The sequence below is a fragment of the Takifugu flavidus genome, chromosome 15, assembly GCF_003711565.1.
Source record: "Takifugu flavidus isolate HTHZ2018 chromosome 15, ASM371156v2, whole genome shotgun sequence".
In the NCBI taxonomy this organism is placed as follows: Eukaryota; Metazoa; Chordata; class Actinopteri; order Tetraodontiformes; family Tetraodontidae; genus Takifugu; species Takifugu flavidus.
Window position 1 is genome coordinate 11002977 of NC_079534.1, and position 27277 is coordinate 11030253.

Consider the following 27277-nt stretch of genomic DNA (forward strand, 5'->3'; position numbering starts at 1 on the left):
TTCGGAAAGTATGAGTCACACAGTCAGTGCAGTGGAGGCAGCTGGACACAGAGTCGGGAGGATGTTCTGGGTGAGAGATACGTCCGTCTGCCGTACTTCCTATTCGGTCACACACTTTCATTACACAACACACACACGTACATGCACACACTTGACAAGGAAGCCAACTCCTATGTCCCCAGTGGGGCAGAACACTGCCAGGTTGCCTTGTTCTCTGACCACTGACCTTTCACACACCCTGAAATCCGCTAATGGGAGAACAGAATAACATCCTTTTTCAGACTCCAAAATCAACTGGTTCCCACAGACGCTAGCACCAACTTTCCAAGAATACGGCCATTTGTTCCCCTTTTTTTTGCTCTCCACCCAAACATGCGTTCCTCAAACTGGCACTAGTTTATATCAGGTTAAACCTTCAAAATGCCTCATATTCGAAAAGGGTTACAATAATTTATACCGTCACGATTTTTAAAAGGGTTGAGAAATCACCCTTTAGAGAAGGCAACACCTGAAAACGCAACAAGACAGAGGCTCCAAAATGCCTGATGTGTGAGACAGAGAAGAGACCAAGATGTGTCATACTAGCCTCTGGTTAGCAGCTCACTTCACAAACAGAGGTTGGTGTCGGGGATGTTTCACACCTACAGCCACAGAGGGAGGAAAATAATGCAGAACGCATCATCCACCTTGAGCAGTATGTCTTTTTCCATGCGTGTAATAGCTGCAGGCGCAGTTTGCCAACTTTCGTCTACATCTCACACTGCGCTCATTTCTGCGGCATTAAAATGTCTACACTGTTTAAAGAGTGTCTGTGTTTTACACGAGGCGTACTTTATAGCAAGGCAGAGGAAGAGTAGGAGGAAAAGACAGGGAGAGGCAAGGCAGAAATGTGGTCAGGACTCCAGACAGAGTATAAAAAAATGCAACAAACTGTGATCTATCAGAAAGTACAGCATTTGAACACATTTAACCTGCTCCGGTTGCATGGGAATCTAAAACAAAGCCTGCCAGCAAGCATTTTATCGGCCCCCTTTTGTTTGGCTGGTTGGTTGGTTGGTTGGTTTAAGGTGGAATCACGATCACGATGATCACGACACGAAAAAAAACATACCAAACAAAAGCACAACCCCACATTTGCCCACTAAACAATGCAAAAAGACCAGCCGGTTGTGGTCAGAGGGAGGTCATGAGACATAAACCAGTCATTGGCAGGAAAACAATCTAGAGCTTTTCCCTCTACTGAATGCTGACTTTTCAATAGACTATGTTCCCCTTGTGGCTGATGCATTGACATGATTTTCTACACAACAATTATAACACGGATTGGCAAAAATAAATTGGAAGACTCAGCCACATTCTGTCTTCCATTGATAAATACTACAAATGCAATAAAGCACTTCGCTTTTAGTTTTGTCTGAAGGCCACGGGGTCAAACGCAATTTGTTCAAATCCCTTGAGATATGTCGGTAAGCTCAGACAAAGTGTAAAATTATTTCAATAAATTGTCTTTTAACTGCTGACACAGTTTCAATTCATGCAGTCAATAAGGTTTTCTTGGGATCCTTATATTGACCTTTTGTTCTGTGATATTCCCAATGACCTCCGGGTGACCTGGCGAGACAAATGATGCACTTCCCTTTCAGCTGTGGCCAGCTGACTTGAACACATCTGATCAGAACCTACCACCACCTGGCCACTCTGTCATACTTAATCTCCGCTAGATCAAGAAAATGCCAAAATGTCGGACTGACCCATGATGAAGACCACAAACAAATAAAGTAAAACAATAATAAAGTACTGTCTGGATTATTTCCCAGAATTCTGGGGAAAAAAAACTTTTACCTCAGAAACAACAAAGTTATAATTGAGACGTTCACTTACTCTTTCTAGTGACCTCTTAAGCTTGTAGTGGAATTTCTCTTTGACCTCATCCAGGAGCTGTTTGAGCTTTTTCTCCTCGGGTGTGCCTTGGTACTTCCTGGCGAGCTGGAGGTAGCAAGGCCATTTGGCCGAGTCAAAGCCCCAGTGGCAGGTCCTCTTATCAGGTGACTTGTGAGAATGCATGACAAACTTCTGCGGCGAAAAGAGCAACTGGCACTCAACACATTGGATGCAAGGGGCTTCGGGCTGGGTGTAGAACTGGGGCACGAAGAGGCCCTGGCACTTCCCCAGACACTGGTGCTCCACCTGGAAGCTGGCTTCACTCTCCTTTAGCAGGCCCTGCTTTGAGAGCTTACAACTGGGGTCTGCAGGCAAAGCAGCCCCGGGACGCAGGAGGGCATTGCACAATCGCTGTGCGTCGGTGAGCGTAATGAGGCCGCAGGAAGGTGCATTGAACGGCAGAATACCGAGCACCTTGAGGATGTGCAGCTGTTCGGCGTTGCAGCGTGAACAATAGACGTACAACTCATCGCACACGGTGTTGATCTGTTGCAGCGAGAAGTCGCGGAGCACGGAGTTGAGCACCTGTGGGAGGCAAAGCCGCTTCTCTCCCCCGACAACAAAGCAAGAGATGGACTCCCCTTCCAGCAGCGAGTGGGTGAGTTCAGTGGAGCTGTCACTGGGAACCAGCAGAGGACCCCCACCCAGGACAGGAGGGGAGGGCAGGGGAGGCATGCCGGCCTGAGAGTGCTCGTGACCTGTGCGGGCAGAGAAGGCGGCCGGGCCCCCGAGGGAGCTCTGACTGCTGAGGGTGAACTGGGCCAGCGTGTGTTTGAGCCCCGGGCTTAAATCTAGAGCTTTACCGGCCCCCAATATATCCAGCTCAGTCCGACCCACCAAGTCCATGTCAGAGCTGTGGCATAGATCCTCGACCTGCTCTCTCTTCACTTTTGGAGTTTTGGGGGAGGAATCCAAGCCCCGGCGCTTCAGGTTGATCTCCGCAATGACACGCTTCTTGATCGGGGCGTCTTCCAGGCGCTCTCTGTACAGCCTTTTCATGTTACCCTTGAACGAGGTCAAGTCTTTGAAAGGGGTTTTCAAACTGGTCTGGGTGCTGGCCATGTCTAAGCACTGGGTTTTAGTTGTTTCAGTCTGCTGATTGTTTGCTTTTATTATTCCTCCCGGTCTCTTTTGTCCTCAAGTCTTTTCAAATGATAAAAATCTTCTGGTAGTTAGACACGTTCATGATGGTGAGTAAAGTTTTCTAAATTCTGATCCACCTCCTGAGTAAAAAAAAAACAAGAACTGGGAAAGAAAGAGAAAGAGAATAAAGTGTTTTTAAAACTATTAAGTACAACAACAGTAATTGCAAGTTTATTGTAGCTAATCTGTCTCTCTTGTAGAGGGAAATAAACAAACGGAACGCTATCTCACAGAACATGTGTTTGGAGCATGAACTATCAATTAGGACTTTAAATGCTTTATGGCTGCTGTCCCTGTTGGGGGCCAAAGAGGCCACTGGCTGGTTGCATGGACTACTAAACCAAATGGCTATTAACATACTTCACACAAGCAATTGGAACTGAAGCCCAGGGGAAATTTGCATTGGTTTTCACTAAAGGTTTTGAAATAACACAGTGAGAATTTCAACAAGCGAAACCAGTTGACCAGACATAACAAGCCTGGCAAAAATCCCCTCGCCACGATGCCACTCATCTCCCATTACATTGTTAATGCAGGACTGAGACAAACGCATTCACTTTGCAAATGAAAGTGGCCTTCCCCCAGGTCTGCTTACCTCACACTGACCCCGTCAACAATTGATAAAAGCCTTAACAGCAGTCGGCCCCCTCCCCTCAGTCCATTCACAGCATGACATTCAGCAATGTGGAAAGGGGTGTTTCCACTCCAGACTCTCGGCTTTAAATACTATATTACCAACGCGAAGGTACAAAAACATGAATTAACACCCATTCATGATTTAACATGTGATTTGTAACGGGTAATCATGGCTGCTGCTGCAGCAGGACACCAACAAGGGCAGATTCTGAGTAACCGAGCATAAAAACGCAACATAAACACCAACATGCGCTTGTGTTTATTTCTACCTATAGACTAAATGTGCTTGTCTGCGGTGAGTGGATTTGCATGCTTCTGCAAATTTCAGCATCCGATCCGGCTTCTTTTTATTTTTTTGCCTCTTCACACTGACATGCTGCAGCGGCGCAAGCCTCCAGCTTTCCACGGATGCGGGTTGGTTGACGTTAGCGTGTGCGTTAACACCAAATATCGGCGAAGCGAGCCCGGAGAAATCAAATTAGCGACAAGTAGAAAGAAAAGAAAAAGGAGGGCGTGCGGCGAGACAGCCTCTGCAAGGAGGCTTTGCCCCTTCAATCAGACCCTGATCGACTAATTGCGTAAAATTAAAACATTTATCATAAAAAGCACTGCATCGTAAAATCGATGCCGTTGCATTTCTGGAAGCAACACTGCAGCGATTAATTCCTTTTTAATGCAACGTCAAGTGTTGTATCCTTCCGTGGCTGCAAGGACACCGCGTAAAAAAGCTGCTCCTTCTCTCCCCTCCTCCTATCCTGTCTGCAAACTGTGCCTCACCTTCTCTGCTGGCTCGCCACGGCGGCACTGGTATGCAGACTGCGCCGATAATGACATTCACTGTCTACAGTCTGCTGAGATACGGCTCGTACGGGAGCGTAACGCGACGCGGAGGCGCGACGCGGAGGCGCAACGTGGAGGCGCAACGCGCGGCTTCCGAGGCGACCAAACAGCGCGGAACATTAATTAAACGCCGACTGACCTGTTTACACTGTATATACAACTAAGTGCGCACCCCGAACCAAAAAGAAGGCGTTAAACAGCCGCCGAGAGGGGATTTTTAAAAGCCGTACCCATTTAGATCCCGCTGGCCCCGATGTGGTGGACAATTCGACCCGTTAAAGCAGCGCATCGGGTAGTAGGACAGGCTAATGCCGCACTCGAGGGACACAGACTGGTTAACCCAGCGAAATTCGCTCCGACGCCACCGATATGGACAGACACGTCGTTCGCCGATTTTGCTGTCACGGCAGGCGGACCGTTACACCGACCCCGGCATCGCGCAACCCAGCCCCGCAGAGGACGCAGCAACGCCGGCTATCCAGCAGCGGCGACAGCGCTAACATTAGACCAGGCTAACCCCAGACGGAGAGCGACGAAGCAGGCTAAACCCGGTTAGCTTCGCGCCCCCCTTCCTCCGTCGGAATAATCCCCGAAATCATACAAAACTCGCTGTTCTTCGCAACCCACTCAACCTACACACGACACGAACCGGGTCGATTTTACAGGCTTTTTTGTGAACCGGGTGGGGGGGGGCAGCTTACCTGTCCGGCGTGTACGGGGAGTCCTCACACGGCAGTGGTCTCCTCGGTACTGGAAAAGCCTGGCGGACCGTCAACAACACGCAGCGAGAGGTTCCACTACAGAGCGGCAACGTCACAGCGCGCACGGGCGGGGAGGCGGAGACGTCACCCGCCTGACGGAAACTATGCGGGGGTGTCTCGCGTCTGTCTGCACGCCCGTCTGCCCGTCTGTCTGCCTGTCTGTCTGTCCGTCTCGCACCATCTGGGGAAGATTTGTTTGATTTCACAGACGCTGTAGCTGCGAGGAGGGAGAGGGGAAATGCGACTGCTGTGTGGGTTTTTTATTATTTTAAAATATAAAAGAAAGAACACTCATTTGTTAGAGTGGCTGTCTTGTCTTTCTTGGTATTCTTTCTTTTTTTATTATTCTATATGTGTTTCGGGAATGATGATCTAATGGGATTTTTCACACGCTGCCCACTGCAGGAAATGAGAGTGTTTAAAAAAATCCACACATTCAGTTGTAAATGTCATTAAGAATCTAAAAGCAGCTTGAAGAAGAGTGCTCATGTTTATTCACATGGCGCCTCTTCTGCCCCCATACAATCAATATGATGGGTTTTGGGGTTGTTTTTTTAGGATGAGTGAGGCTATTGAAGAGGTCAGAGGGTCAATGAGAGGTAAATTTAGAGACACAGAAGTCAAATCTTCACCATATTTTCTGCGTTCTACATTGTCATGTTGGAATATGTTGGGTTCAATAGATGCCAAATCCATCCCTGTCTCGCATCCTGCAGTCCTTATCTGTTAACATTATCACGCCGTGTCCTCATACGTCAGGCCCCATCTCTGCACTTTTTCTTACGCCGGTTGGCTGGCTGGACTCGCAGCGTGATGTAACACATCAGTGGCAGGACGGAGGCTTGATAAAGCTTTAATAAACAACACAGTCGGCCGTTTCGCTGCAGCATCCCTCTCTCTCTGGCTCTGACAGCAAGGTCAGCAGTTGTATTATGAGGGCAGATGTGCGTACGCCCCGTCCAGCCCCACAGAACAACAAGAGGGACATTGATTTTCCCATAATAACATCATTCTCTGCAGTGCGGGGAGTAAATTAATCTCATATCTGCAATATTGTGACCAGCTAGGACCGTTCATTTAATAGAGAAAATGGAGAGATGTTGGTGGAGGAGCAGATAAAGTGTAACAGACAACTCATGATAAGCCTGAACAGTCACTTTAAATGTTAATACATTCATTCAGCTAGGAGTGTGTTTTTTTTCTAGTGGGAGACATTGAAGTGTGTTGCTCAATGCTGTATCTGGTATTTGAGTCTTCAGGTAACTTTTTTTTTATGTGTGTTAGGGGTTGTTTTAGGATACGTTGAAGGTCTCGTTGTTGTTTTAGATAATTCACCCGGAGTGTGGTGGTTTACACGCCTGGTGGATCTGATTTGAAACATTCTTCAGTCTGAAAGCAGAGATAGCCAACAAGCTGCAACGCCTGAATGATCGACAGCTCCAAAACAGCTATTCCTTTTTCAGTAACCATGGCGATATCGACGGATCCTTACATTAAACCAATTTAAAATCAGATTAAGACGGTAATTCAGGCTCATGGGGGGACAGGTGTTTGCTAACAGGGTCCTGAATGCTGATGTCCAACCCTGCTTATAGATTATTTACTTAAGTGTAATTTTAGACGTGTTTGCGGCATCTGTCCAGGAGATAACAAACGGAACCTTTGTCGAGGTGAAGGACAATGACTGTGCAGTCAAGACTGGAGGGAAAGTTCATCTTCCTTCACCGGATGACCCATAAGCTCTGAACTAATGAATCAGAACCATTCTCAGAAAAACAAGTCAGACATAAATATATATAGATAGGGGATTTCCAAAATTCTGCTCTGTCATTTAGCGCAACCCCTTTGTAACAGCTCAATGTGTTTAAATGAGTCTTTACCCACATTAAGATGGAACGTCTCTCCTCAGGTCTAATGATGTTTGTTATTGCAGCTGTTTTCCCGCCTCCATTAGTCTGCATGTAAGTGCCTGGTCGTTTATGCACAGTGTGGGGGCCCTTCTGAAGTCATCTGTCATCTAAAAGCGACTGCCAATTAAAGAAATATTTTGCCCCTCTCCATCAATAAAATAAATACACCCAGAATGCACCTATGAATGCACACCATCTTCATTATCCTCTACAGACAAGAACGGTGGTGTGGCAGCATGTAGACGGGGTCAGGTAGAACACCTACTTGAACTGTAGTGTGTTTTACTAAGAGGCTGCATTTAGCATCGACTATGACTCTTTTGCTGCTTAATTAATCCCTTCAGGAATGGAATAGAGCACCCAACAAGATAAAAGCCATTAAGTCAGGATGTTTTTCAGATCCTCCTCCGTTTTAAGTCATTAATTATACAAGGTTAGTGTTCTCGGTGTCTTCTGCAAGGTGATGTCGGGGCCCCAGCGCCCGAGGAGGCGTTCTCCCATTCTGCATGCGAAAAGGCACGGGAACAATGTCAAAGACACCATCACGGGAATACAGAATTATGCACAGGCATTTATCCCCGTCCTACACGCCCGCATTCACCTCGCGCTACTGTAGCTACAAAGGAAGAGTCAATTTCCATGACAACTGGCTTAGTTCAGACATTGTGAGATTAATTGGTGCACGATGGAGAAAAATTGGGTTTCAGTCCTTCACTGTTGGGGCTTCAAAATATCAATGCGTGTTATTGTTAACGCATTTAACGCACCATTTAATTGGTTCTCTGAAACCTGACACCAGGCTGTGGTGAAACGGTGTGAGTGACCTTTTCACCTCTGCAGTGGTGGAAAGTTCTGAAGAAGTCACGTGATCAGCGGAAGGACATCATTAGGTCATCAGGCCTGCGATGCGTTCTAGCCCATTTCCCTTTTCTTAAACTAGTATATCATACATATAATCCAGTAAACTATTGATTCCCAGTAAAAAGAAGTCCAAAAACACCTAAAAAACAAACGGAATGGTTCTCTTTTAATCATATCAAACATAAGGATAGCAGTGAGTTATGTCATTCCGCATCAGGCTGTAAGAAAATATACACTTTTACAAATACTCTAAAGTCTTGACATGTATTTACAGCTGATTTTGCACTGAACCCAGTTTTAACCTCGGGCCATTTGCGATTTAGTCCTGCACTTGCATCAAGTAGCAGCGCTAGCAGGACGCAGATGAGAATATGATCCAGCATTAAGCCCATGGAAGCCTCTCTGACATCATCAGGCTTCATTTCAAGACTCCTGCGGTGTTACGGGAGACTTTGTGCAGCTGTTTAACTCAATCTCACCCTTCAGGAACACATTTAATGGCTTGTAAAACTGCCAAAACGACACTCTCTCAGCAATATGAGCACAGGCTACAACAAGGAGAGAAATAAAATGTTTATTTTACCATCTGTTTCTTCTTTGCACATTTATAATAAAAGTTCAGCAGAGTCCTCTGGGTGTAGACACCCCCAGAACACAAGTACAACAAATACCGTTTCCATTGGGTTTACCCAGTAACAGTTTGGAATCAACGTAGTGATAAAAATTCGATTTACAGAAATGAAAAAAATAAAATAAAAATATATATATAACAGTAATGAATGTAACAGATTAATCTGTCCTTCTGGTCATGATGTGAACCCCAACATACGTAGCAGGTAGAAGGAATCTGACGGGGTGAGGTTAACAACATTATTAGTGTTACGGGTATGGAAATAGAGCGGCTCTACAGAGCCTAGGTATGCTTCAAAGCAGTGTTACAGCAAACTGGGTGTTTGGTACAGTAAAAGTAGAGCGCAGCGGAGTTTTTTTAGCAACACGCTTCGCTAAACCTACACTGTGCCGTGGCGTCAGCTTCCACTGCGCTCTCAGTTTAGATCACTTTATATTCTGATTTACAATACGTCCGACATACACGGAATGAAGAAAGTACAAAAACAAAATACGTTTTCAAAAGGCCTAGTATTAAAATTAGCAAAAGAAAATAACTCTGAATATATAACTTCTATGATTTACGACAGCACGTCTCCCTCATCTAGACTGTACCTTCTAATTCGTACCAGCAAGACTTTTTCTTAGAAAAAAAAAAAAAGATCTTTTTTTTTTTTTTGTTAATTATTTGGTCCTGTGTGGATGTTATTCTATTGAGGCTCCGTCCTGCAAAATGCAACCAGTGCTCCAGAGCTGGAGTGTTATGTGCTTTTGTGCCAGCCCATGACTCCTGAGCTCTTTCATTCACAGTGTCAGAGTACAAACTTTAATATTCGAGTTGGTCGATGCTTTTGGTGACGATTCGCTTCTGTACAGAAAGAAAAAAGAAGCGTTTTTCTTCTAGCTAAACAACGAAGCCTCCAACATTCTGGTTCTGTCAGACTGGACACATCTTCACATCGAGGACAAAATATATAATGACTACTATGTTAAATTAAAAAAAAACTATGAGAAAAATAGATTTTTTTTATATTTTTGTTAAAGGCTAATGATAAATTCTTGTTTTCTCTACAGGTGGATTTTTTGCCACAAAGTTCGATTCGAACACAATTAGTTTGTCGCGTTGTTCGATTGTGGCTTCACGCTAAAAAGGTCTTGCCTAACATTTATCTCAATATTAGCTTTGTATATTTACAATTAAAACACATCGTGAACATACTGAAAGCACCCCGCCAACTGGAACTACAGAACGTTCTGTCAGTGTTCAGGATGTCATCTGTGAACGTCAACCTTGGAAGAACTTTGCCGCCTCGATGGCTGCTGATAAAGACGTCCCCCAATGAGAGAATTGATCAGTGCAGATTTACATGATATAAAAATAATTAAGAAAGAAGAAAGGCTTAAGGGCAAGTGGTCGTAAATGGCTGAGTGTGAGACTGGTTTTGGCAAAATAAGTATTCTCTGTGCATGTGCCATCCTTTAACAAGTTGAAGTCATCAGGTTGTCTCATAACCATGCAGCTAGAGGACACCGAGACGCCATGTAACATGTGCGTGTATGTGTGTGTATGTGTGTGGTTTGTGTGTGAGCACACGTCATGCTTCTCACACACACTCCTCCGCCGACATCAGCAGTGGGTTGATGTACTCAAATCCTTCAAACTCAGACTGGTCAATCTTCTTTACTACATCACTGTAAGAGGGGAAAAAAGGAAACCAATAAATCAGCAGCACTGAATCACTAAAAGCTCAGAGATGAATTAGAATAACGAGCCAGGCAGACGGTAACTCACTCATCGTCCGGAGTGAGCTGAATGGGTTCGTTGGTAAACTGGGCGTCAAAGTTGTCCAATCCAAATTCCCCTGAGATGTTGGGCTTAAAAGGAGGAACCATCTGCTTCTGCTCCAGCTAAAACAACAGCAAAGCAATTAGGGGAAAGCCGCCCATTTATGCTTAAAAGAATAAAAAGAGGTCAGCTGCAGTATGCTTTAACTGGATAGCTCATACAACAACACTGTTTGAGAACTTCTTAGAGTTTCGAGGTCCCTCACATTGGCCTGTGTCGAGCCTGTAAGGGCTACAAGCTCAGAAGTGCTCCCCCTGCAGGAAGAAACCTTCAGGTCAAGTGCAGAAGAGGGCTGGAGGATGACAGAGGGTGTAAGATGATCCCTCCAGACATTCTGACCTAATGCCAGGGCTGTCCAGACCAAACAGGGAAAAGAGGTCATGGTGATCCTTGGCAAGCTGCCCTGTCAGTCTGGCTGTCTGTCTGTCTGTGTGTCAGGCAGATTAAGCCTGTTTTGTCTTTTTATAACCAAAATAAACTGATAACCCCTTGTTATCGTACATGTAACAACTTCAGACGCGCACTTTACTATTTCCCATAATAGTTCTGGCTGATATAAATAAAGGAGTGTTACGGGAAAGCCTAAAATGAGAACAGGAAGGGAGCGGCACCTATTTGCAATTTTAAGTGTAAGGTAAGAGTTTCAATGAAATTTATTTTTGGGATATCTATGTGTCATGGTTTTACTATGTGTAAATATTTCCTCCTATAAATAGAGCCGTGTTAGCTCTAACCACTCACTAATTACACTCCCCGCAGCAGGACGCGCGGCCAAAAATCTATTTCTATCACCACTGAACAAGGTTCACAGAACAATCGTGAAGTACAATGAACTCCAAATCTCCAAGTGGACTGGAGCTTAGTGTATTTCAGTGTGTAATAAGGCTGAAAAAAAAGTCCTTTCATTTAATGTCTCAATCGCTTCATTATAAGAGGGAATTGTTATTGAACCAGATGGCTCCGATTACTTCTGTCAGACAAATGAAAAGGAAATGAAACATTCCAGCATCAATTTCCTTTCCATCTCTGTCCAGCCAGCTTGGCTGCTGTCAGTCTTCTGACTGGTTTCCACAAGGACACAACTCCCATCCAATCATTAACAACCATGTGCTGTGACGGCGCTGCCAGGCCCGCAGGGCAGCAGAGAGAAGCAGAACTCGTGCACTTAGATTTGACCTTCTGCTGTCCAGTAGAAGCTTTCTGTTTTTCCTTCTCCGCTGAATCAATACACGGATCAAATTTGACCTGCATGAATTAATTTCAATCACTAGATCCTATGGCTAAAGAGGCAACAAAGTCAATGAACAAGGCAAGGCAAAGTAGAAAAAAATAAAAGAAAGAAGAAAAGTCAATATCTTACAAGATCCCAGTCAACGTTTCTAAAGAATGGATGACCCATGATGTCAGCAAAGCCTGTCTGAGGGTGGCAGCCGAGACGCTCCTTGGGATCCTGTGGGAGTAAAGGTGAAAGCAAGCGAGTGAGACACGGTGTGGGATGATGGTGTGGAAGATGAGGAAAATGTGAAACAGCAACAGTGAGAGAGGTGAAAGACTTTGCAAGACAGGTGAAAAAAAGACTTAAAAATGGCAAAGGGGCTTGTAAAATGCACCCTAAACGGGTAAAATGGTGTCACACTCAAAAGGAAAGGGGACTGAGGAGATGAGGTGACAAATAAGATGTTTAACTGCGATGGCAGGGCGTTTGCAGGATGTAACGCTGCTCAAGCTTGACCTGAGCCTGTCTGCTCTTCTTACCTTGTTGAGGAATCCCTTGAGGACGCTGGCAGCTTTAACTGACAATGAGCGCGGGATTCTGATCTGTTTTTCCAATATAACTGCAAGAGGTGGCAGAAAAGGGGGGTTGGTAAATGTGTAAATGACTTTAGTACATAAACTGATGTTGAACACATCCCGTTAAATGGCTATATATATCCCAAGTATTGGGAGCAAATTAAACTGGCAGACAAAAGCCATAAGGTTCACACATTCCTCTATAAAAGCAAGCCGGAACCTGACACAAGAGGGTACTGGAATGGTGCCAAAACAGGTGTGACACGCTTTAATTAGTGTGTGTGTGGGTTTAAATATACTGCAGCACCGTGTATGAGTGTAGTGTGTCACCTTGGAAGAGGTAGTCTTCTGTGTTCTGGTCGGGATTGTCAGAGCTCCCCACGATGTCGAATGGTGACCGGCCCGCCATCATTTCAAACATCAACACTCCTAAGGCCCACCAGTCTACACTGAACCCTGAAGAGACAAGCATGCACACGTGCATGGACACACTCGTTACCAGGTTCTGAGCAGGATTATCGTTATTAATAGAAGACCAAAGCCACGCAGGTGAAGCTGGGCCTGTTTAGTCTCACTGTTTATGCCCAGCGTCACATTAACCCACTCACACCAATGATGTGACCTTTTGGGAACGTTTCAATATTGAACTAGATATGGATCATTTTTCAAATGGAGACATTAGTAGATGTTTGTACACCACTTTTTATCTTTATAACCAAAACATGATCAGTAATATTTGTTGAATATTCTCAATAATCAGAAAACAACAGATCTATTAGTCTTTGTAGCATAGCAAAAGCCTAAATTAGGTTTAATTATGATCTCCGGTAGATTAATTGCAGCCAGTGTAAATCAGAAAACAGACGTTTAGTTTCCTAATATACAGAATATCATGGTAAGTCTAATTATTACAAGTGCAACAGAATTATTCTGACATATAAAGTGATTTTTTGCTGGAACAATCAATTGTTCAGCCTCAAATGTTAATTTCCTATTGGCTTTTTCACAGCTGACCCCTTGACCTGCCACTGCAGGAAAAGCAACTGCATCAATAATAAAATTGATGGTTTTATTTTATTGCAGTGCTTTGGTAAGTTGTTTTGTCAGTAAGCCAACAAAAACGTATTTCCCTGGTCTCCATTTTCCATGAGCCATTTACATGCAGTGAATTCTAAATGCACCTCTGTTCTTCATAGCAGCTCACGCTTGTCCAAACCCAGTCCTCCAGGGCCATAATCCAGCCGGGATTTCTGTCCAGCCAAGTTGAAAATGCATTCAGTGGAATAGAAAACCTGGCTGGATTATGGCCCTGAAGGACTGGGTTTGAACACGCCTGATCTATAGGATGTCTTCCAGATTCTGATAACGAAGCTATTGCAGCACCCCGACATTTTGACTGAAATAAATATAGTAGAGTTCAACAAAATGCCTCATATAATTATGTGTAGGGGGAAAAAAAACATTGTGCCAAGAATTTGGATGTTGTAACTCTCACCATAATCCTCTCCTCGGAGTATTTCAGGGGCAATGTAATTGGGAGTACCACAGAAAGTGCTTGTTGTATCACCGGGTCTCAATCCCTCCTGCAAAAGAAGCAAAAAATGATCGATGATAAAATCACCTCATTCGCGCTATAAAGAAAGAGATTTAACGATTTTTTTCACGACACGGTAAACAAAGCCCACCTTGCACATCCCGTAGTCTGTAAGTTTGATGTGTCCTTCAGAGTCCAAAAGCACATTGTCCAGTTTTAAATCTCTGTAGATGATTCCTCGCTCGTGAAGGTAGTTGAGTGCCAAGCTAATCTCTGCTGAGTAGAACCTGGATAAAATAATGATGAATTAATTAAAGATCATCAAAAAAGACACCAATGCAAGAAAAAGCAGGAGGAAGAAATGGTCCCTACCTGGCATGTTCCTCAGGGAGTTTCCTTTGTCTCTGCATGTGGAACATGAGATCGCCACCGTTTACATATTCAATAACAAAGAAAAGTCTGTAAACAGAAGAAAAGTATAAGATTTTAAGTACAACGGCGCTTAAAATGACCGAAAGCATCTCGCTGTTCCTGTCAGAGACATCTCACCTGCTTTCTGTCTGAAAACAGGAATGTAGGCCAACCAGGAAGGGATGATTAGACGCCTGTTCAAATACGTGCTTTTCTGTTTGGACCCAATCAATATCCTGGAGAAGAAATTGAAGATAAGGCTTTGTTAGAGACAGTTTCTAAAATAATACCCTTGAACGTATCCATTAGAGAAGAGTGCTTGACTGACAATCTTTTTAAGATAAAGGCTGTTCGTGTACACGGTGGGTGATATCAGGAGAAAAGGGCTGAGAGAGTTGAAGCGTGTCTATCGATAGTTGAAAGATAATATGTCTGGATGCTGCTCATGCTGTCAGAACAGGAAAGCACAACACTCAACCACTGAGTGAGAGGCTTGTCAATTTGTCAATGCTGCTAAGTGCGTCTAATCAAGGATAACTACTCCCACTGCCGTTGGCCATGTCTCTATATGTGTAAGTCAAGATCAATTTTGGATGACATGATGGTTCATCTGCACCTTCTTAGAAAGACTGATGGCTTGGAAAAGGTCTGTCAACATAACTCAAAGGCTTTACGACAAGCGACACAAGTTAGGTGTTCAATCACAGCGGCTGCTTGAGTGCTGCTAACAGCAGCGCCCATCGATTCTGCCAAATGTCTTAATTACACGACTGTGACAGCAGAACGGTCACTTCGGCATCAGAGAACCTTCTCACCTCCCTATAGGCACAAACCTGAAAGGATTTACATTTGCATTTACTTGCTTTGCTGTTAAAGTTAAGAGAGATTATGTTTTTGTGGTTCCTTCTAAAGCAAAAAGTTGATTATTATTATTAGACTGTTGATGAGTTTGCTCATCTTGTTTACTGCGAATAATATTGTCAGTATTAATTTTATTTGACCATAAATTAATTTGCAATTCATATTTTGGAATTTAAAATGCATTTAATGTTGCCTGAAAGCAAAAAACAATACAGTTCTCACTGCACAACACAGTGAAACACCATTGGAAAGGTGAGGCGGAATTCTAGGTTGGGAAATATGACAGATACTTAAACTGTGACTGGTTGTAGCTATGCACTTAAGTCAATTTTGGAGAAAAAAAATTACTTTCTGAGGTGTTTCATTGGCTTCGAGTGTGGTTAATACACCTGTTTTTGGTCAGTCTTGTTAGAAAGTATTTTTCTACCTCACCAGTTTTTGTTTCCTTGTAGACGCCTGGAGTATCAGACAGAAAAGAAGAAACAACCCAAGCAAGATCGGATGGATTTGATTTGTTGTTACAAGAATTATTTGGAATATCTATCCAGATTGTATTTTAAAAGACACTTTATTATTGACCACACTCAAGAACCCAAATAAAGCAGAATCAGATTTTTTTCTTCTTAAAAATCAACCCGGCTGTTGCCAGACTTAGTCTGACTGTCAAACCTAAATCTGGCATGTCTGATGGCATCAGCGTGAATCACCTCGTCATCGTTGACCAGCTCTTTCTTAACCACTTTCATGGCGTAGATCCGCTCTGTCTTCTTCAGCTGCACCAACAGCACCTTAGCGTAGCTGCCTCGTCCGATCACCCTCAGCAGCTCGAAGTCTGCCAGACCCAGGCTGGAAGGTGACTTCCCTGCTTCCCTACTTCGCCACGCCTGGGGGGCAGATAACAGAGAATTATCATTTAAAACGCCTTTTATTACAGAACGTGGTATTAGACGATAGTCACTTATAGTACATGTGTGTTATGTCATTTTGCCTTAATATACCAGCTTGTTATATTGGTCCCGCCTGTCAGTAAACTTGACTAGCATCTAAACCATTACCTCATTTAATCTCGGTCCCTCTGTTCCGTAGTGAAATGTTTCCAATACATATCCATCTAACCTCCCTTTACATGACACCTCCAATCCCCCGAGTCAGACATGGACCCATAGATAAGATCATTTGGCCTGTCCTCTTATCTCCATCGGTTTCTAACGCAATCTATTTTCTATCTTCACCTCACCTGCTCTCTCTAATAACATCCCAAATTACATCCCTCGCAATTAATCAGCCTCTGGTGTTAAAGGTTATGTGATTGGCCCCAAAGGAAATCAATATCATCAGCAGCATGTACAGTAAATGTGCCTGTGTCTGCACTCTATATCGCTCAGGCAGGCAGGCAGGAGAGCATCTCCTGAAAGCATCTGATAAGAAACAAAGCTGGAAAAAATATTCGCATAAAAGTAGAACTTCATCTTTCTCATTTACCTACAAACAAGGCACATTTCCCTTTCTCTGTCTTTACACTGCAGGTCATAAAACATGACAGACTGTGAAGAGCGCGTGAAAATATTCTCTATACCTCTTTCTCTTCTCCTTCATAAGGCAAACTTTCTCTTGAGTCTTTTGTCTGGGGACCTGAGTGAGAGAGAGGAAAAAATGACAGACAGACAGACAGACAGACAGAAGGTGAGGGGGTGGCAGGAGATGAAAAAAATATGAGGAAGAAGGTGAGAGACAATCACACTTCATTCACACCTAGTATTTTCCCTCCATATAGTTAGAAAATAACATGGTTAGAGAATAATATCTCCCTTATGTTAAAAAAATGAACACTGCAGAAGAGAGATAAATTGTCCATGTCATAATGTTCAGCTAAAGTCATAAACAAACTTTTGTTGTTTGCCCAGAGCAAAAAAAATTTAAATTGCCCTGTTTTTACAGCCATGACAGCAAGGCTCTAGGCTCTAATGATAATCTATATTCCATTAAGCAAAGGAATGAAGCTTTCAAGCATTCCAACTTTTGAACATTACAAAGTCTGTCTGCATACCTGGCTGTTCATTTGGGTCTACTGGACTTGATGGTGTGTCGTGCATCACTGGATCCTAAAAAAGGAGAAAAAAAACTACAGTCAATGACAAAGAACCCCAAAATGATGCGCTGTATATCAGACCATGAGAAGTGTCTTTGAAAAATTCGATTTCTGACAGTCCTCACCTGAATGACTGGTCTGCCACATTCCACCGTGACCAGTTTATGACATTTTTTATGCACCAGGAGTTTGCAGTTAATGCATTTGTAGCCTTGTCTTCCTAAACCCCAGATACGATCTGCACAGATGGCACAGTGGGCTCGCTGCTCAGGAGGGCAGATAAAGAGAAAGAGAGATTAAAAAAAACAGATTATATTCTGGGGGTCAGTACAGAAGCTGCAGTTGCTTCTGAAACAGTGCATTCTGTTCCTGCATTGGTGCTATTATTTTACCCTTTTTTGTTTAAATAAAGTATACATAACTATTTATTTAGGATCTCACCCGGTTAAAGCGTTTGGCCTGAAAAGCATGACCACTGGCATAATAAAGTTTCCTCCAGCGCCGGGCTCCACGCCGATATATAGACTCTGTGAAAAGACGAACACAGTTAGACACACTACATTTTGGAGAAAAGCCCTCTGATGTGACAACACAAAAAAACGGAAGTAAATGACCAGAACAACCCTTGTGTTGATGGAAAAACATGATCTCAAACATATTGCGGGTGGATTGGAAGGATTGTGTTTCACATGCGTTTTGTTGCAGGGGAGCTGGTGTGCTTCAAAATGTAATTAAGATAGGAAAAATACATCCCGACACCTTTAACTTTCAGTCAGAAAGGGATGTATCAAATAGAAAGCAGAAATATTAGGTGAAATGTAAAAAACATTAGGCACCAATAAATTAAAATAGTAATAATAAAAAAAAGATTTATGGAGTAGATCTGCCAGAAGGAATGTGATAAATTGCAGGAGCCTACCAATCTATCATTCTCTCTACTAATGTTATGATCTCTCGCATTTGTCAAATAAAACAGTGACACTAATTAACTAGAATGAATTGTGACAGATGGGATACAGCTGTGCTTCGCGTGGAATTAGTGCCATCGTTTAGATCGATTTCATTTGCGTTCCCTGGAAAAAAAATAGGAGTTACTTACTGTCTTCTCCTGGACAGGGCATGCCAGGCTTCTCTGGTACGCATGGGAACACTGGAAATACAGATAATACAAAAGATAAGAACCACAGCTACATTCTAAAGAATCATTTCATGTGTAGGAGGCAGGCAAAAGGTGTTTATATGTGCCCCCCCACTTCCTCTTCACTGTGACAGCAGGTTAGACTAAATCAAACTCGTCGCCTTGAGACTTTCTTGATGAAATTCACATGCTCATTTTATGGTGGTGCCGTGATGCCGTTTGTGTGTGAGTGAGAGACAGAGAAACAGAGGGAGAGAGTGAAATAGTGTGAGAGAGAGAGAGGTCTGCACTCTAGAGAACAATAAAAAGCCTCAATCTCAAAGTAGCTAACACAAACTGTGTGTGCGTACAAGAACATAAGACATAGAGATCAAACTAGACTGGGGGCTGTGTGAGTAAGAAGCAAGGCGTGGGCTGCACTAGACATGCTTGTTAATGAACAGATCAGGCAGCCCCCCTGCAGCACTGTTACATCCTGACCTCTATTCCTTACCCTCTCCTTCTGCAGTCACTCTGGCTGACTGTACTCTTGACCCCTTAGCTCGGAGTTGATTGAAATTTCATAACAACCACATATCCCCTATAGCTACTTCCCTTATGTTACATTCTCACATAAAGACAGTCAGATGCACACAATATATATGAAACGACTACTCCACATGCAGTACTCTGACCTCCACTTCTCTGAGACTTTACAATAGAACTATTTTTCAAAACTGAGGCACACACTGAGGAACACGTGACCTACAGACACCACTATCAAAGCAGAAAAATAATTGTAAAAATATACAAGCACTTGGAAAATTCAGTAAATCCGTAAGCCAAAATAAACCACAAAATCATAAAAAAATTCTTGGATCAGAACATCCAATGTCTGTGGAGAACCTAAGCAGCAGTCTGACTGTCAACTAAATGGAGTTATGATTGAGTGATATGAAGCATATGTGGTAGCCCATATATAAGTAAAACGTGTACACGCGCGCTGCAAAAGTGAGAAGATAAAAAGAGCTGAATATGTATAGATTATCAACACCGTCGGTGTGAAAATGGGAGAGGCTCACCGTGGATAATGAGCTCCGAATCTTTGTTGAGTTCATAGAGACGTAACGCTTCTTCCAGCTCCAGCTGAGATGACACGGTGCAGGGGTCACCTGACAGTAACAGAAAATGCAGGACGTCATTCTCCACATCAAAATAGATGGACTTTAATGGTTCTGATAAGTAATTAACTAATTAATGAATTATAAGTAATTAACCAGAGCAACAAAATTAGCATTGAACACACTGCGGTTGTGAGCAAAAACTAGAGGAGTCAATGTTGCCATTTCATTTTAAATACACAGTAATCAATCAGAGTCAATACTTAATTACCACCCAGATGTAATTATGTCTTTTTCACTGACCATTAGACTTTCCCCCCGTCTGGTCAGTTACATCAAAATGGTCGATATTTCACATTTTATACAATTTGTATGATCGGTCGTTATGTCTTAATTCACTGATCCGGTAAATGATGTCATTGTCATCCTAAAACTCGTATAGAATGCGGATGGCTAGTGTTTTACGTGTCCCATCGCCTTCGAAGATGTTTCATCGGACCAACGTGTAAAATAAACGTTTTGCTTTAGAGTGTCCCCAGTTCAAATTTGTTTTTTTTTATATTTCTGTGGCATTTATGCTTCACACCCATCACTATGTGAGGGAAAATAAAGTTGTTTGACACTTGGATCATCTAGCTAGCCTGTGATAGACAATACAGCTCTTTTAATCTTGAATCTAACAGAAACAAATATAAAAGTAATTGAATTTCATTAAACTAATTTGTTGTTTTGAACTTATATCTGGCTTATCTTGACTATTTTATATTGTGATTTTTTTAGCTTGTGATTGAATGAAAGCCCTCTAGATGTCATTAGTGTTTTACCTTTTCATCTCAGTCACTTTGGGGAAAAAACTGTCAGACATTGGCAAATTAGTCTTAACAATACTTTTTTGATACTCAGTAAAAAGCACACAAGGGTACACAGTAAATCAACAAGTTATTTAAATAGACATATTGTTCGTGTAATACACTTTGATCAGATTGTGAGCTGTTTATTTAAACTCAGTATGGGTGATTGTTCCCAAAAATGCTAATCGTAAATCCTACGAACCATTTTGTCAGGTGTTGGTGAAGCAACATAATCTCCGGGTTGCTATGAATAAAAGTCACAATGCTTGTTCATTATGTTATTTTGTGATTGTTGGGACTGTGAATAAGTAACTCTGGTTGGTTAAAGAATATCCATGACTTGGCCTGTTTTGTGGAAGCAGGGTTATAACAATAATCTGTTTTCTGTGGCTAAAGCTCATTTATATATTATATTAATAGATGTTTTGGGAATATGTTACTGTAATATGTAACATGTTCGAGACTGCATTCTGCCCACCTACCTGAAAGAGCACACATTAGCATGGTAAAAACAAGCATTTTCATATTATACACATCATAAACATACCTTCCTCATCGATCCACTTCATGGTGAAAAGCTGATCGTTGTCCATGGAACACATGTCCCTAACTTCCCCATATAGACCTTCGTATGAGATGGATGGCTCAAAGTGAGTAATCATGATGTCCCTACAAAGAAAGTAAATAATATGCTGTTAGTCTGTATTGTGACCTTGACTTCATAGTCGGTAAAACCCGGGAGAAAAGCTCTCACTTGTCCCACGGATCACTTAACAGTCGGCCGTAAACACCAGCAGCCAAGTGTCAGTACGTTTTCCTGCTCAGCTTAATCAAGCAATGATCAAAATTCAACATCAGAATGGGATCCTCATCCCAAGATACATTGTCTAGTTTAACTCCGATTAAAGAATACACATGCTGGAGAAAGTAGATTTCATGATGCATAATCTGGATGTCTTAGTCAGATACGGAGGACTAAAGTGTTGACGTGCACTCCTGCGGTCCAGTTAGCGCGTCATGTAAACATTCTGTGTTTATTTTAAAGGCTAATAATTAATACTAGCTAATAATACCTAATTCTTATTTAACATCTACCCCTTTTACCATAAAGTTCAAATGTTTAAATACAAATTCATACTAGTGGATCGGTGCCTTCTCGTTTAATGGCTACAACAGGAATGATGTCACAAGCTGCAAATACTCAGCCCAGCCTCTTACTTTAAGACTCCGTGGAGGCGGCAGAGATAGAGCGCTTATTAGGGTTTATAGGTCTGTAGGTGGCGACAGTGGTTAAGGTTCACCATTAAGCATTAGTGGTCAGTCACACTATGCTAAAGGAAGGAGGGGAGGGGAGGGTGCCAAGAAAGAAAGCCTCCTGCCAGCCAGAAGTGACCAGAAAATACAAAAGGTCATTTTACTGCAATTAATAATGATGGGTCCTATCTTTCATTACCTTGAGAGCTTTGCTACAGGGCGATAAAATTCCACGGCGTAAAGGAAACAATCGCAGCATTCAAGGACATATTCAATGAGTGTCAGGACAGGACAGAGTGTTACACTGAGATCACATTAGACAATTGTTTTGAGAATAAATTGCACGTAAAAACCAAACCAATGAATTCAACACTAATATTTATGATCTCCAAAGATGATGTGAGATTGATGAATGGAGAAATGGATGAGATCATCCCACAGAAACTGTAAACAACATTGACTTTCATGTTATTCTATTGTATCTACGTGACACGTATAGCGTATGACGGCAGCCCAGGACTGTGCTGCTCATCAGTACTGTTTATTGTTGGGGCGTGAATCACGATTTGAAATAACACTGGAGAGTCGCGCTGCTATTCTGTGGGAATAAAATAAAGAAAACCAGTGCAGTGAGCGAGCATTGTTAGGAAAATCCCCGTGTTTCAAGGCCTTTATTCAAGCAGAGCTGTTCCAAGTTTGACACTGTTCAAAAATAAACACTGGATGTGAGCTTGACGTTTCTGCTGCACATTAATATTGAACATTTATAGCTAAACATACAGGATGCCTCTTCAGAAAGTCACACATCAAGAGTGAATAAATCCTGTGTGAAAACAAACTGACAGACAGTTCAATCAAATACCTGCTCTCACCCTTCTCTTTCCTCCTGCTGATGTTAATCATTAATAGGGTGAGAAACAGACGCCGACTCTCCTTTCACAGCTGCTTCAGTCTCTGAAAACTATGATAATATCAGAAGAAACTCTGTACATGAGCATACTGGCAAAACAGGAGTCCCACGCTGTTGACATTAGGTTCTGGGCAGTGATTTAATGGGGCTGATGATCAACTGTGGGTATTCTTTAAACACGATGTGCCTTCATTGGGGTTAAGATTGACGAGGTAGTTTAAACACAGGATTTCCCATGAATGATAAAGACCGTGGCACGGCACCAAAGTCAACGGAGATGGGCAAGGACATGCCTGCGTAAAAAAAACAGGACCCATGCTTATTAGTCAGGTCTGCACCACTCACAGTGGATAGCAACATCCTTGAGTGTTCATAAAGTTGTTATAAAAAAAGTGCAGATGATGGCCTCTTACGTCTTTAAAAATTACACAATGTTGAAATTTATAGAGTTTTTACAAAGGAGTAAGGGTTCCTCTCAGCACAGCTTCCTAAAATGAAGGGAACTGAAGGGAATAAAGCCAAACGGCTAGAACAGAGATCTCATTACTGGTAGGAATCTGGGAGGATATGGCATTCCATGCAGACCTGGCAAACCTTGACATTCCCAGTGTTGGGAGCGAGAGCTAAATTAAAGACGTGGGAGGAGAAGGAGGAGGTGGTGATGGCAGGCTGTGCTGGCCCGTGCCCCTGGCGCCTGAACTGCTGTAAGTAGGACTCAGTGGTCCCATCTGCCTGGTATGAGGCGATCCGTCACTGGTGAGTGCACGAGTGTGAAGACTGGCCCAGGTACCTCTCTGGGCTTCCATGAACACCTACAACCATCCATCTCTTTGTCAGCAAAGCAATACATGGGTATGCTCTGCATAGCCGAACCAATGGAGCCAGATAACCTGAACTGCACGCCAGCACGTATGTATGCATCTGTCCCTTTGAAGGACAACATGCTGGAGCGGCTACCAATAGGCGTCTGGTGATGTTGAAATTAATCACAACAATGAAATACGCCCCTGCAGACCTAAACTGTCCTAACGCATTCCTGAAAAGTCCATGTAATAAAATAACTTGCAGGGGGCTGCAGTCTCCAGGCACCGACCAACGACGCCAAACAGGAAGTAGTCTCTCATCATGGTGCTAAACAAAACACATTCCTATGAGGACTTAGCCAGTGCCGCTAATAATAGGCCACGAATGATGGATACAACATGTATTGCACGTAACCGTGACACAAATGTGTTCGTGACCTGATGAGGTGTGTGAATTCAATTCAGCTTCAGTGGTTTTGTGTCTTTCAGACATGTGTCATGTTTAATCAAAGCCAATGCTTTCAGCTCTGATGCCCACTGGAGCACAAAACTTCCAAAAGGGTAAAATAACTAAACTGAACTGCTCCACTGAGCCAGTATGTGATCCCAGTTCCCTGCCAAAAACACCCAGACCCAACGTCCATTTATACAGGCAAAACCATGGGCCGGGTTATGCTGGCAACGCCACAACGCTTTCACTCAACATAATGAGACATTGGCAGTCACATTCAGAGCCCCCCCCCCCAGAAAAGACAGTATGAACTAGCGGTGCACTTGCGTCTGTTAAAAATAACCTTAGATGCCAGCCAAATCCAATGGAAAGGAATAAAGGAGGTGGCAGCAAACCAACCTAGTCAGTCATGTGATCCTCACCTGCTGGCCACCAGTCATGTCAGCAGGTCCCTTAGAAAGGGGAAACACGTACACCAAGTATACTTTGGATTTACACTCAGAATAATGTACACAGACCTGGGAGAGGAATGTGCGCGCGCACACAAATTCTTCCGACTTTGTGTCCTGATCTGGCATCACCGCCCCTCTGTTGGACCGTGATTACAATATTTGGAGCCTTCACTTAACTGGCCTCAGCCAGTAACAGGCCCAGACTGACACCAGTGCTGCTGGACAACAACATAAATGATGAAGAATACCAGACTTTATTCAGTAGACAGATAAATAACGTCAAGAAATTAAGCAATTAGTAACACGTACTATCAATAATAGACTTTTAATCAACATATGGAGGGAAAACATGAAAGCCCTGAATCAGTTTTCTACAATCCAGCTCCTCAAAGGGTTAACCTTCCATTCCACGCAGTACGTGATGTAGCGGTGAAGCATTTCGGAACATTATTTTCTTGTCACTCTTCCTTGGGTCATGGGTATTTTCCTGCTACTTGTGCACCAGCACAAGATTAATGTATCAAGTCTGAAAGTGTGAAGCATTCCTTGTGACAAGTGTGACAAAAACTGCTACAGTGGGAACATAATAAGAACTTTCAATGTTGATGGCTAAGAGCATAACGTACTGCAACACACTAAACCAACACACCGCAAGTATAAATGTTTGCTATGTGGTTAAGCCACAACGTAGAGCTTTAGAGCTGACTCAGAAGCATAATTCCAGTTAGAGACTAACTAATCCTGCTTTCTATCATTTAGAGAAGAATAAGATCATGTTCAATTGACTTTCCTCTAGCTCCAGTACACAACTAGACAACAGCACTCCAGCCTGCAGGTGGCATCCCTGCATGTGATGGAGGTGAGGACTCTTTTTTTTGGGCAAATCATCTATTAAAGCAGCAACTGTATGTTTATCGGTCTTTAAACCAACCCTATTTTCCTGCCCAGGGAGCATTGCTGGTGAAGCTGTTGCAGTAGATGTAGGCAGAGCTTGAATGATGCTGAATTGAAATATTCCACAGCTAAACAATTTACTGTATTCTTTCTTTAGTAACATTTCTGACATTCCTGAGCGGCCACCTCATCAATACTTCGGATGCTTCATCCTGTGAGGTGATACAGCAACGGCGTTGCCGAGGTGTGTCGCGGAGCTGGGTTGGAAACACTGCAGGTCTGCAGGTGACTCGTCCTTCACGTTTTTCAGGTCTTGGCTGGCCTCCAATCTCTGGCTATCAAACAGTGGCAGTGGGGCAGGAGGGCCCAGAAAACTTCAAAGTGACCAGAGACTTCTATTGTCCAAGTGTGAAACTGAATCCAAAGCCAACGTGAGCTGAACTCACCCTCTTCAACGTTCTAATGTTACAACTTATTCAAAGGCACTTAAGTGACCAGTTCCTCCACTTATATTAAAATGAATTTTAATGTTTTAGGCTTTTAATCACGTGTGATGATGTGCATTTTTTTCCTTTTACAATGTCATCAAGATCTCCATGAATAAATGGCTCTTGGATCTTTTCTGGGCCTCCATATTATATGGATAATATAGAAACATATTAGAAGAGCCTGATTAATTGGTAGTTGGGCCCATGACAGCTTCCAAGTTGGTTTCTGGTAAAGCCAAAACTAAAAGAACAAAACTTAACAAACGGCAAGACAAAGTGGGACCATCTGTACTACGGAAGATTTTAATATTAAGATGTTATTAGCGTTAAATCGATGAACAATAAACCTGGAAATCACGGCTCGCCTTGTCACAAACCTGCTAGATAAACATCGGCGTTTCCGCAGCGACTCTAACTTTATCAGTAGCAGCGAAGCTAACTCTGCTGCTCCCAATAGGATACAACAGTACACGCCAGACAAACGGGGGTTTTAAAAAAAACAAGTAGATAACTACACTCTGCGGCTCTAGCAGACATCATTAAACTGGGACAAGGTTGAAAATTCGGTACGATCAACTGGTGAGAGCCGGTAAACCTTAAGTTAATGCTAACAACAGAGTTATGACATTAGCACCACCGCTTCAAAAGATGAAGAGAAATTTGACCAGAAACTAATCATGACTGCCCTTATACCAACTATTTCACGACTTCACGTCCAGGCTAACACATTCTTGGATGACACGCAGGGGCTGGATTTAGGCGTCTGGATAGTTTCACCCGTCTGTCTGCCTGTCTGTCTGGTTAAGTTTTACCTCAACCTGGTACCCATATTAGCTAGCTGTTAGCAAAGTAGCAAATGTTAGCCGATTGGTTAGACGCGTTTCTGAGCCTAAAATTGCTACTAGTTTAAATGGTAGTGATGTTCTTAACATATTAATTCATAGGATGGTTCCTTACCCTTTATAATAAGCTTTAACCCGGACTTGGTGGGAATTCTCGCCGGGGTGGGACATGGTGCTGTCCCGCAACGTCGGCATCATAAGCTCAGCCGACTCACCGTTGCCTTCCTTCCTTCCTTGGTTCTCTAGGTGTGTATACCACGCCCAAAATACTTGGCTTGTATGGTCCGTCGTCACACTGTGTGGCAAATACGGCGGATAATGTAAAAACAAAAAATTTGCTTCTCGTTCGACGCATAGAAATCCAATATAAAGTGAAGAAAAACTTGCGAGGTCCGCCAAACAACTCCTTACTGCAAAGGCCTAATGACGGACCAATCCACTGTCGGAATGCTGGGGGTGGAAACAGACATACGGTCCAAATGTTGAAGTTAAACAACATTACTTCACCTCAATAAATGCAAATATCCATATCAAGATCAATATATCAGATGTTTCTATTGCTCTATATGGCAAAAAGCGATTAAATATCTAATTTAACAACATTTCGACCGTACCAACTGAAACTTTTTGTGTGGCTAGTGATGCTTTCAAGCTCCAAACTATAAACCCGGACATCTGAGTGACCCTCAAGACATACAGCACTTTTTTTTCCCAACATGGAGAATAGAGGCTGTGCAGTGATGTAGAAATAAGGACAGAATGGTCCTATTAAAAATAAAATAAAAGGATCCTCCGTTGTCTCTGTCTGTACTAGAAATAAATGTCATTTTCACCATCATAACTACAAAATCGTAGTAAAAA

General features: G+C 42.9%; 2 protein-coding genes and 1 long non-coding RNA gene across 3 annotated transcripts in view; 1 reads left to right on the top strand and 2 right to left on the bottom strand.

Moving 5' to 3' along the window:
• The window catches only part of skila (SKI-like proto-oncogene a), a 27870-nt gene extending 22457 nt beyond the window's left edge, over positions 1-5413 (bottom strand). Inside the window, exons 1-2 of the mRNA XM_057058048.1 lie at positions 5262-5413; positions 1882-3186 (exon numbers count right to left, since the gene is read on the bottom strand). Of these exons, the coding sequence (XP_056914028.1) occupies positions 1882-3003 (1122 nt within the window). The 5' untranslated portion in view covers positions 3004-3186; positions 5262-5413. The remainder of the gene's footprint in view (positions 1-1881; positions 3187-5261) is intronic.
• Positions 5414-8650: 3237 nt separating this feature from the next.
• On the bottom strand, positions 8651-26857 carry prkci (protein kinase C, iota). The gene is made up of 18 exons (XM_057056173.1): positions 26532-26857; positions 20870-20991; positions 19433-19522; positions 18333-18383; positions 17675-17760; positions 17359-17496; positions 17192-17246; positions 16721-16776; positions 15852-16028; positions 14422-14519; positions 14245-14331; positions 14024-14159; positions 13834-13921; positions 12669-12794; positions 12303-12382; positions 11908-11997; positions 10494-10609; positions 8651-10393 (listed from the first exon to the last, which is right to left on the bottom strand). Exons 1-18 carry the CDS (start codon positions 26612-26614, stop codon positions 10306-10308), a joined length of 1767 nt encoding a protein of 588 aa, XP_056912153.1. The 5' UTR covers positions 26615-26857; the 3' UTR covers positions 8651-10305.
• Positions 22786-25707, top strand: LOC130538520 (uncharacterized). Its single transcript, XR_008953902.1, has 2 exons — positions 22786-25051; positions 25244-25707. It is a non-coding gene; the product is annotated as an uncharacterized LOC130538520 (long non-coding RNA).
• Positions 26858-27277: the final 420 nt, after the last annotated feature.

Bases quoted from the DNA above. Each gene is read 5' to 3' on its own strand.
- prkci (XM_057056173.1), bottom strand. From the start codon at position 26,614: ATGATGCCGACGTTGCGGGACAGCACCATGTCCCACCCCGGCGAGAAT. The intron at 13,922-14,023 runs GTGGGCTTTGTT...CTTCTTTTGCAG, and splicing joins CAGACTACGGGATGTGCAAG to GAGGGATTGAGACCCGGTGA. The intron at 10,394-10,493 runs GTGAGTTACCGT...CCCCTCTTACAG, and splicing joins CAGCTCACTCCGGACGATGA to TGATGTAGTAAAGAAGATTG.